General features: G+C 37.4%; 1 protein-coding gene across 2 annotated transcripts in view; it reads left to right on the top strand.

The window, feature by feature from the left end:
• The window catches only part of rapgef3 (Rap guanine nucleotide exchange factor (GEF) 3), a gene marked incomplete in the record, with an annotated part of 54,464 nt that overhangs the window by 13,134 nt on the left and 29,080 nt on the right, over positions 1-12,250 (top strand). For both annotated transcript variants that reach the window (XM_014016261.1, XM_014016260.1), the window contains 1 exon segment: positions 7,780-7,824. In XM_014016261.1, coding sequence (XP_013871715.1) covers positions 7,780-7,824 — 45 coding nt within the window.

Raw genomic sequence — 12,250 nt, 5'->3', positions numbered from 1 at the left:
CTCTAATTCAAGCAGAATAGCCTATTGTCAACATAATTATGGAGTGTGATTTATTTTCAACTCAAAATATCTTCAAACTAACGAAATATAAGGTTATTATTGAAAAAAAAAAACAGTCTGGATAACAGCAGACTGACTGCTCGTAAAATATACGACAGGTCTGGACCACCCGTGAATTTTGTTCGTATCTGAAAAAAATCTTAGAATACGAAAACATTGGTGAATGCCACAAATTCYCCTAAATCACTCGTACGCACAATTTAAGAACAAATCTGTGCGTACAAACGGTTCTTGCATGAGGCCCATTAATCCTAAATTGAACCCCTGACCCACCAATTGTATTTCTCCCAAAGGGGACTGGGCTTTTTCTCCCATTAAGGACCAGTAGGTTCTCACCAGGCTTTGTGCATCAAGAAAATGGTCAAAAATCATCGTAGCAAAAACATTCACACACACGAGCACAAAACATTAAAGCTCCACCTGTGCTTTTGGTGTCAGGTGATAAAAACTGTGATTTGGCATTAAGTGCAAGGTAATTGTCTTCTGAGAACAACTGTATCATTCTAACACTAAATTAACTAAATCTACCTGAATAACCTGGGTTCTTACATACAGTATGTATCAGTGTGGAACGTTCATACTGAAAATTGGCATACAAACTAAATCTGAAAACCACATATGCACTACTCGTTCATGAGGACCCCGAAACAGCTTGGTAAAAAAATAGAAACTATAGAGCGGTCATGTGTTTTTATTAATCACTGCATGTTATCAGTAAGCCCCCCAGTTAATTACCCCTGAAGTTCAATAACACTTTTTAGAAGGAGTCAGCAGCAGCTCTCTTGTCACAGCGCTGAGTCGACGACACAAAGCAGAACTAAATACCTCGTTCATGTTCAACAGGCTTCAAGGCTCTTTCTCCCCACAGACCTGGAGGAACACCGGTTCCTCCACATTTCTTTTGCTCACTTCTGATTTTAATTAGTTCTTTTGTCTGAGTCATCACCACAATTACAGTATATAAAACAACTAACTGCCTGTTTGTCCCGCCCATCCTTTACATCTGTGTCATTGTGGAGAAGATGGCGTCCAAAAGTGGCAACTGCCCACTGCAGACAATACAACTGTTTGTTTAAAAGCCCACTTGGATCTGTGTCCTAAAATTATTTTAATCACTTTACAATAACTTCAAATAATTCATTTTAATTTCATAATTCATGTTAATGTCATATAAGAATCAAGTGAAAACAGCTACATGTTAAATTATAAAAATAAATAAGTCTAAACTAGACATGATGTCAGTAAATAATAAATAATGATAGACTTCCAATGATTTGAAAACTTGTTACAAAACTACTATAACTACATAATTATGACTTCAACTAGTTGATGAATTTGTAACTAACTTCTTTAACATGCAAATTGTGTACAGGATGAGTCGAAAATTGCTGGACACACAATTAAAAGGGTGAGGGGGTCCAGAACAAGGCCGTCATGCTGAAAGTCGCTATAACGGATCAAGGGCAAGTTTATCCAAAGATGCGCCTCCTCGCCCCTTACTTGCTGGGGTATTTAGTAGGGGTGCAACAATACGTGTACCCGTATCGAACAGTGTGGTATCGAACAATACAGATTTTAAAAACTGACTTTATCAACTTGTCTTCTGAAGATGCTCTGTGTTAAAGGATCAGTGGATCTGTGTTCGACTACTCCACCTAGGCTGCATTTATGAGCGCAGGTCCACTGAGAAACTTGCTGTTTCAGCAACATTTAATTTAAAAACTGTACTTTTGAGGTTAAACAAATGTTCATAATTAATTTAAATAAATTACAAGATATAAGGGGCATGGAAATTTCTCTTTTTTGTATCGAAAAAATATCGAACCATGAGACTAAAGTATCGAACCGAACCGTGAATTTCTTGTATCRTTGCACCCCTAGTAATTAGATATGTCATTTTCCCTTTTGTTAATTAAATAAAAGTGTCCTGTGACCTGACCAGGGCTGGCCCTAGCCAGTTAGCGCTGTCTAGGCAAGATTTCAGATGGCACCTCGTGCAGTTTTATAAACCTCACAGCCAATTCATCCACATACCAAATTAATAGGGGTGCAACAATACATGTACCCGTATCGAACCGTACCGAACCGTACCGAACCATATCGAACAGTGCTGTATCGAACAATACAGATTTTAAAAATTTACTTTATCAACTTGTCTTCTGAAGATGCTCTGTGTTGAAGGATCAKTGGATCTGTGTTCGACTACTCCACCTAGGCTGCATTTTTGAACGCAGATCCACTGAGTAACTTGCTGTTTCAGCAACGTTTAATTAAAAAACTGTACTTTTGAAGTTAAACAAATGTTCATAATTAAAGTAAATAAATTACAAGTTAAAAGGGGCATGGAAATTTCTCTTTTTTGTATCGAAAAAATATCGAACCGTGAGACTAAMGTATCGAACCGAACTGTGAATTTCCTGCATCGGTGCACCCCTACAAATTAAATAGTCTTGTTTTTAGAAAACAGGTTGTCTGATTAAAATAATATAATTAATTTGAAACAGACTGTCTACTTCATACCCACAACTGCTGACAGCAATGAGGAACACCTGTTCATGTTAACGAGTAACTGTGGAGTGAAGCAGTTCTAGGGGGTRGGTACTCCCTTTTTTATTCATTTATTCATTTCATATAAAGATAAAAATTTTATACACAATAAAGAAAAAAAATTACTCTTGAAATGAAAGGAGGCAGAAAGAAAAAAATCTTATAATATCTGCCCTTTTTTCCAAAATTAATTTCAAACAATAATAATAAAAAAAACAAAATAAAAACTTCAATTCTTTTTCAAACAACAACTTTAGATATACAGTACATCACACAGTTTCATATTTCTTTAACAAACTTATTTTAATCATTCTCTTAAACAAACACATTGAACCATAATCACTTTCCAGATTATTCCACAATCTTATTCCTTGAACTGAAGTGCATCGATCCTTCAAATTTGTTCGAATTTTAGGTTTTATAAACATCTCAAGTCCCTTAAGATTATATAAACTTTCTCTCGCTCTCTTTCTTCTTCCCTTGGAGCATTTTATAAAATATCTACCTAAAAATATGCATTTTCCAGCTATTTGGGGAACGTTTTACTAAATTCTTGGAATTAATAAAACAACCCATAATCAATATTTTATGAAGGAAGAACACTGAAACCCAGACTTAAACCTGAACTTTATCTGAGATTAGAACTGAAACTTCCATTATCCTTATTTAGTTTTTTATTCACACACTGAGCACCTTGTGAGTGTTAGTTCGTCTTGACTGCATCATGATATTTTTATCACAAGATATCCTCTGCACCATATAACCTCATGTAGAAACAAAGCAGGCTGAGAAACCCCCAGAATAAGTTACCTTCATAAACTCGAGTAACCACTGATTACAGAGTAAATCAACAATACTCTGGTTAAAAGTTATAAAAGTTGCTTTTTAGCACCCTTAGTATTTGCCTATACTCCCTATGCCACAGACATGCCTGTGACTTTTTATTCACCTTGTATGACTCTACTAGTTGCAGTTAAATGTATAATGTAAACGTAAAAGTGAAGTATATAGAAATATTACACTGTGTTAATATTACAATAATCAGAGGCAATACCAGCGTGTACTATTTAATAATTTGTATTAAACCGTATCATGATTTAGACAGTGCAGTATACTTACTGCCAGACCCAGATGAACAATATCTGCCACAAAATTTACTATCTACAATGTACTAATCATTATCAATTCAATAATTACCAGCTTTATATGTAGTTTTAAATGGTTACATTCTTAGTTTCATTTCTGGAACACATTAACRTTGAGGTAAATAAGATAAAGTCAACACACTTGTGAAAGGTGACCCGCTTTTCTCTTCTGTTAGTACAGCCATGATGCTCACAGCTTTTTGAGATTTATACATTTTTAATCACATTTTATAGCTTACAGTTATTTTAGTATGATATTATTTTAATATTACATTTTAATATTATGTTTTACGTTTTTTACCAGTCAGCCCGAAGCTATTTAATGCCAAATTTAGATATTTACTTGTTTAAATAATGACTGCTGTTGCTGGAGTGCATCACAAAGCCACATGATTAGCATGCACTCTAGTTGTTTAATACAGCTCTATGGCCGTTATTGATTAAAAAATGCTCAATGCAAGAGTGTGCCTCAGTCAACAATCCTGTGATCAGAAAATCCTGACTGGTCAAAATTCAGATTTTCTTTCTTTAATTTGCTCACCCATTCAAGAGAGAATTTGTTTTTCTCCATGAATAAGTTCTAATAATCTGCTGTTCAGACCAACATCATGTGATGTAGCTGTCTGCACTGCAGGCCAGACGAAACATGCTGCAAAATCTGCAGAAGGAGCAGAGGCACAGATGCTTATCAGTGTTAAAGACTGTAACTTCCTGATCCACGCAATCAACTAATCTGCTTCTGTGTTGCATATAATGGGATGTGATTTTTGTTTTTGTACATTTAACCTTTTTGTCAAGCTTTTTATGTTATTCACTAATAGAAAACAAAAGGAAAACATACTGATTCCACGCTGTGTGAAAAACCTGTTAAGTGTGAGGTAAATTGAATTGCAATTTCTATTTCTTTTTTCATCTTCTTTTGAAGGTTTAAAAAAGCACCAAGGACAYAATCTACTAGATCTGAGGAGAAAACCAATAATACAGTATATTGAAAACATTCCTGAACTGTATGTGACAAAAACATCCAGTCATCAAATATGTCAGTTTCTATGTGACCATAGTGTTTTTGTAGGAGGCATGACAGTTTACGAAGACCATTAAGTTAACAAAAATTCTGACCTCAGGTACCATGGAAGTCAATTAGAATTTGGATGTGTTCACTCTGTAGTCTGCATTTCACAAGATGAAAAAAGATTTTAAAAAGTTTGTAATTTAATGATTAAAGAAGTATTTAAAATTGTGGAAGAGCTGGTTGCAAAATTTTAGCAAGTATGCATTTTACTGGACTTTGATAARTTAGCATTCATGAGAGAGTCTCCAGAATGTCTTGTGACTTTACTGTATGTAGGGTTCTGAACTTCATAATGAGAATCACAGTCCTGTTACTGAAGTTTAGAAGATTAAAAAAAATGTGTGACAACTTTTCTCCCGAAACAGCAAAACAGTTGTTGTAGGGGTCCTAAAAATGTCTGAAACCATTCTGAATGTTGCTGCAGGAGTTTTGCAAACCAAGCACTGGCCCTCCAAACAGGGCAGGCACATTTATGGCATAGGGAGTATAGGCAAATACTAAGGACACTGTCCATCTAGGGGGTGCCAAAAATGGGGGATGAAAAAAAATATTTAATAACTTTTTTCGGAGCAAACATGATTTAGTCTGCTGAATAATCACTGGTTACTCAAGTTTATGAAGGCAACTTATTCTGTGGGTTTCTCAGCCTGCTTTGTTATTACATGGGGTTATATTGCGCAGATGATATTTCCTGATAAAAGTATTTTATCACACTTGGTGCTCAGTGTGTAAATAAAAACGAAACAAGTATCATGGAAGTTTCAGTTATGATCTCAGATAAAGTTTAGGTTTTCAGTGTTCTTCCTTCATAAAATACTGACTTTATGTTGWTGGTTTTTTTAATCCCAAGAATTTATCAAAATGCTCTTTAAATAGATGAAAAACGAGTAGTTTTGGGTCGATCCTTCACAAAATGTTTCGAGAGAGATAATCTAGAACTGCTTCACTCTACAGGTACAAGTTATTCATTGCAATCAGCAGAGGTTGGCAGGTATGAGGTAAACTTGACAGACTAGACTTTGTCCCTGTTTCAAATGAACTACGTTGTTAACTATTTTATTGGTCAACCTGTTTTCTAATGACAACAAAAACAAAACTATTTAATTTGTATTTTTTGAATGAATGGAAATTCACAGTGACACTTAGAAAAACGACACAAGGCACGCCACTTGAATTCTTGCCTAGGGCACCAAATTGGCTATGGTGGGCCCTGTTTCTAAGCATGACTTCATGGAAAAATAGACACTTGATTGAGTGAATTATTTTCATCAAAGTTTCTCACAGTTGCAGCTCAGATTAGCCTGGCCGTTGCCTTCCTACTGAGCTCCGCTCAATTCTAGTTTCCTTTCTCTGCTCCGTCTGGGATTTCTCCCATAGACAAGGAACAGATTTTTATTCGGGCCAATCAGAGAAGAGAACGTCAATTTTCTGTGCAGTGTCTGCTTGTAGTTTACTTTACCTGGGCCAATCAGCAAACAGAAGGCGGAGTTTTGAATGATGTTGATGTTCTGCGTGTCTGCTAGTTATTTTAGCATTCAACAGTGGAGGAAGTGAATGAAGCCAGTCTGTGTTGATAAAGCTTCCAAATTAAAATAAATTTGTCTGACAAAGCAGCAGCTCTCATTTACAGTCGTCTCGTTTGGCTCGGTATACAGTATTTCTGCTCTCAGTAGGGTTGTTTACAGCACACGAGATTTCTGGCTAGCTTCTTAGCTTAGCCTCCTTCACAGCGACAACACACACATGCTTCAGCAGAGGCCACGCCTCCTGCAAGAATCGCTTCTCTATGCAGCAAGTCCAGACCCTTGTACGAAGCAAAGTGAAGTACAGGGTCTGGTTTTTACCAGGCTAAGCTCAGATATAACAATGCAAAAGTTACTGTATGACATCATCACATTTTCGGTTGAATATTCTGTCTTACAATCTTTAATAATCAAAACATTTTAATAGTGTTTGTGTAAAAATCATAAAAATAACAAAATACCAGTTCAGTCATGTAAAGTCCAACTATCTGTGACCCACAGAAACTTTAAATGTTTCTACTGTGAATCTGAAGATGCAGAGCTCTAAAAGGACTGGGTGTTCTCATTTGATTTGCCAACCTCTCATTATTATGTATGTAGAAATAATTTGCAGATATTTGATCATTTTTTCCATGCCACACAATGTACTGTTATCAAAAGTAACAACAATCAATATAATAAAATGGGCCTGGAAAATGTAAATCAATTCTAGGATAAACAGAATCAATAACTGTGACAGAAAYAGATGATTAGTTATAAGATGCTTCTCTGCCTATACACTGGCACTGTTAATAGTAGCCCTGGGAGTGGCTTTTATAGATTTATAATTTTGATTTACTGAAACCATTACCGTGGGAATGCAGTAGTAATAACAGGATGGCCATAAAAACATAAAACATAAAAGAAAAACACATAAAGAGGAACTCCTTTAGGCCAATGAACAGTCATAGTTTTGTTGGGTTTACTAACAAAGCAGTAGCTTTAAGATTGTAATAATGTGACTCCTGCAGGTTATTCTTTAAAAAATAAATATGTGGAATTTTTAAAAGTTTTTTTCAGAAGAAAGCATTGTCTTAATTCAAAACCAAATGTGAAGCTGGCTGCATGTTCCTTAGCAGCCTCTCTGAGCTCTTTCCACCCACTTGATTGCACACACTTGACACCTACCCACTCCGTGATGGAGACAATGACAACACAGGTTAGATCATGTGTTTCTGTTGACCCTAATCATTATCTTGGTTTAAACGGTCCAGTTGTGTTTATATCTGTTTATTTTTTAATTTTTTGGTGAATCAGGGCTTGCCATCAACAACTAATCCAGTTGGTTTAAGCAGAAAGATGTAGCACGTTTGATCTGGATTGGATATCTAAAGTTTGCATTTACTAAATTAGAACAAATGATAATAAAAACTATTTTCCCTGTTTTTCCCAGACTCCGCTGCCAGAGGCCCTGGATTCTAAGGATACTATGAAGCAGGTGTGTATGCAAGACATTATTTCTCAAAACTGACCTTTTTGATATTTACTGTATATCATAATGTCATTCCCTCACTAAAAACTTACTCAGAGTGTTGCTTTGACTCATTCATGCATGTTTGAGAAATCCTTTAATCTCATTTGGTAGTCATGTGGAGCTGTCTAAAAGCTTGCTGGTACAAAGCACCACCTATTTACACAAAGCTCCTACCTAGAGCTCAGCTGCAGCCARGCCCCTGCCCCACAGAGCACCCCTCCCCCGACCCATTGTAAAGACGAACTGAAGTGGGAGTGTCAGAAATAGTGGAAGGTTCTTAAAGAGACAGAGTCCAGTTTTAAGGTATTTAGATTAGGTTATGATGCAAAGTCAAGTTTGTTTTTGACATGGACAGCCCCCCCCCTGCCAACAAATACGAGGCAGCTGTGTGATAAGTAGTAGCAAGGAGGAAAAAAAAGGTTGTCGACGCAAAATAAAAACTTTTCTCCAATTTCTCTCCAAAGAACACAATTTCTCCAAACTGAAGTTGTTCATAGAGCTGTCTATGTAGCAAAGTGTGTCTGACCCAGTTCTGGCCCACACAATGCACTAACAGCCGGCCCAGATACCACAAAAATGATGTCCTTTTGGTGGTCCACATGTAGTTTGCCAGAGGTGGTCCATGTATGCACCAACACCACATAAACCAAACCACAAATGGACCAGTTGTGGCATGCCATCTTAAAACCATTGCCATCATTGCCAGACCTGGCCCACATCTGGTTGACTTGGCCTGTCAGCCATCATCCAATAGTGCCAGTTTGACACCATATCTGGCCCACACCTGCTATGTGGGATCCACAACAGGTGAGGTATTATTGTTAGTCCCTCACTTCTAAAATCTGAATTATCTCCTTTTTAGAAAATTTAACATACTTTTTCACTCCTACGCAGATGACACCCAGATCTACCTTCAGTTGAGGCCTAATCATTCTTCTTTACTAAAACCACTGTTTGATTGCATCACTGAGGTCAAAGCTTGGATGGATTCAAACTTTCTGAATTTTAATGAAAACAAAACTGAAACTATTATCTTTGGACCCAGTGGTAATCACAGTGCTTCTCCCTAAGGATCTGGGTGCTTTGGAACCATCTGTTAAAYTGCACGTCAAAAACTTGGGTGTGATCTTTGACTCAAACTTCAACTTTGAGAAACAGATTAATTCTGTAGTAAAAAGATCATTTTTTAAACTGAGACTTTTATCTAAAATCAAATCATTTTTATCTTTCAAAGACCTTGATTGTGTGATCCATGTTTTATTACATCTCAGCTGGACTACTGCAACTCTCTGTATGTTGGTAGCCAGGCTGCAGCTGGTTCAGAACACTGCAGCTGGTTCAGAACACTGCAGCATGCCTTTTAACACGGACGAAGAAGTGCGATCATATCTCCCCGGTGCTGGCTTCCCTTCATTGGCTCCCTGTGTGTTTTAGAATTGATTTTAAACTCTTACTGATGACCTATAAGGCTCTGAATGGACTGGCTCCTGAATACCTGTCTGACCTCCTGCAGCCCTATGTGCCCTCCAGATCTCTCTGATCCAGTGATCATTTGCTCTTGGCTGTCCCGCGGTCCAGACTGGTCCACAGAGGTGACCGAGCCTTTTCAGTTGTGGCTCCTAAACTGTGGAACCAGCCGCCCCTTCACATCAGACAGGCCTCAACTCATGGAGTTTTTAAATCTCTTCTTAAAACACCCCTGTTTTCAAAAGTTTTTAATGTAGTTTGAGAGTTGTTTCTCTATTTCTTTGGTCTATTTTTATGGTTTTATCATTTGTGTTCTTTCAGCAATGCTTTGTTTTTAGTTTGCAATATGTGAAGCACTTTGGCCAATGGCAGTTGTTTTTAAATGTGCTGTATAAATAAAGCTGATTTGATTTGATTTGATTTATCTCTAAAACTAGTTTGAACTGTTTGGTGTAATCAGAGAGAAATATTGGTGGAAGGCATAGGACTGTATGTTGTTAAAATGCTATTTTTCTATTGCCTGCTGCGATTTAAATGGGAAAAAAGAGGGAAAAGACAGTCAGTTTAAATGCCCCTACGTAGCGACAGGCACCACTGTCTTTGAAGCCTTTGGTCTCTGGTGTCTCTGAGCTTTACTGACCTCTGCCAACATGTAGACTTGCAGCGCATGCATCCTCTCAAACTGCTGAATGTGTTCTTTTGTTGTCCTAATATCCTGCACTACTACTCAAGCGAGTCTCAAAAACACATTCCTGGCTGCGCGGTCAGAAGGAGTTTAAAGGACACTTTAAGGCCCACACCAAACTGACCCCTCCCCATCCTCACCCAGTCCAGACTCCCAAACTGCATTATCTCAGCTTGTTTCCATGCGATGTCAAGTGGAGAGCCTTTAAACACACTGATAAGGTGATTTCTCACGGAGCTCCTGGTTAGGTTCAGCAGTATTCCCTTTGGCTGGTAATGTAAAGTGCACCTTTTAGCTCCAAACAATCAATATGTGTTTTTTTTCGGAGTTTCTCTGATACAAAGGGTTGATAGAGTAGCTGTTTGCAAGAGGCCAGCATTGCTTTGTCTGGTCGCTCAGCACATGATGACCCCCGATTCTAAAATGTGCTAATTAAAACCATACATTATAACAACACTAAACAAATAGTTTTTAATAAGCCGATTGTGCCATTTTAGGCCAAACATCTCAAAAGTCCTGTTCTGAGAAAAAAAAGTGTGAATATCTGTAAAATGCTCAAATGATACTATCCAAGAACTGGAAATGTAAATTTGTGTCATAAATGATGGATTTGCCTTTAGAAGCACGACTCTGTAAATTCTCACAAAGCTAGAAGTGGGAAAAGTCGGTCGGTGGTGCCTGACAGCTCACAGAGCGTTCCTCTCAGGCTGCTTCTCACACAGAACATCCCACAGAGGTCACAGAGTCTCACCCACAGAGGAGACTGTGATGCTGCACTCATCATCCATCCATCCAGCAAGACAAAGACATGAAAACAGACCAAAACTCCTTTTCCAAATAAGATGAGATGCTGGTCATTAAGGACAGGACAAAAGTAAAAATAGGCAGTAAATTAAACATAAGTGGATTAAATTGTGGAAATCACACATGCTGTATCTTTCAAGTCAGAGTTTTAGTTTTGGTCAAACCTTAAAAGGAATGTTCTTGGCAATCTTATGCAACATTTCAAATGATCAATTAGTGGCTGGAGAATTGTTATAAATGACTCAGCTACTGAGTAATGATCTTTTTGTTGTTGTTGTTGTTGGCTGGTGTTTAAAATAGCAGGGGCGGCCATGTTAAATTGGATTGACTCCAAAAATTAGTCGTTGCAGATGCACATCTAATGATGACTTTTTGAAAGTGTCGTTAAAATTTAACTGGTAGTTTATGAGATATTTTGCTAACAGACAACCAGGGTTGACTTTAACAAAGCAAACATTGTGCACAATGGGCTGCACTTACAACATGTTTTGCAAATGACTCTCAGCTACAACCAATCTGTAGAATTCAATTATGGACATTTTTTGTGCTTCTTCAGGTTTGTTGGCTGGGACATCCATTCAGTTGTTGACACAATACATTCAATGATTTTTTTCTCCCTGAAAGTTTCATTAAAATCTATCCAGTATTGAATCCAAATAGTTAAAGGGGCAATATCATGTAAAATCAACCTTTTTTAGTTTTATATGCATGAATGAGTCTTGCTTTGACTCATTCATGCATGTTTGAGAAATCCTGTAGTGTCCTGAGGCAACAGGCAGGGGAGTAAAAACAACCAGTTGGGACTAGAACCACCTTTTGGGATCATCTCCTCYTCTGTACTGTGTCTCCAAGCTGTGCTTCCTCATCACAGAGCACACACACCAGGCTTTGTCCTGAAATGGGCGGGACAGAAGTGGAAGGATGTTCTTTAAAGAGACAGAGAACAATTTCAAGGTTTTATAAACAGATTTGATGAGAAATCAAGCTTATTTTTTATTTAAACATAYAAACAACATTTTAATAACAACTGAAGGTGACATAGTTACTTTAGTTTGGAATAGAATTTAAATATATGCACGAGAACACATAATATTGCCCCTTTAATAACTAAATCTTAAACAAAATTCTAATGTATGTTGAGGATCAGTCTCATCATCTTTAATGTCAATATCCAAAATAATACACTGAGTTATAGTATTTTTTTATTTATTTTATTTTATTTTATTATTTATTATTTTATTTTTCACATTGTCTCTAAATAAGGGCAGCTGTGGTAGAGAGGTTAGGGGAGTTGTCCTGGAACTGGAAGGTCCCCGGTTCGATCCCCATCCAGTCATCTCAGTCATTGTGTCCTTGGGCAAGACACCTTACCCGCCTTGCCTACCTCTGGTGGTCAGAGGGTCCAGTGGCGCCTGTGTGTGGCAGCCTTGCCTC

This window comes from Austrofundulus limnaeus, unplaced genomic scaffold (genome assembly GCF_001266775.1).
Source record: "Austrofundulus limnaeus strain Quisiro unplaced genomic scaffold, Austrofundulus_limnaeus-1.0 Scaffold141, whole genome shotgun sequence".
NCBI classification, from domain to species: Eukaryota; Metazoa; Chordata; class Actinopteri; order Cyprinodontiformes; family Rivulidae; genus Austrofundulus; species Austrofundulus limnaeus.
The sequence above is the reverse complement of the archived record's forward strand: the minus strand, read 5'-3'. Positions and strand labels throughout refer to the sequence as shown.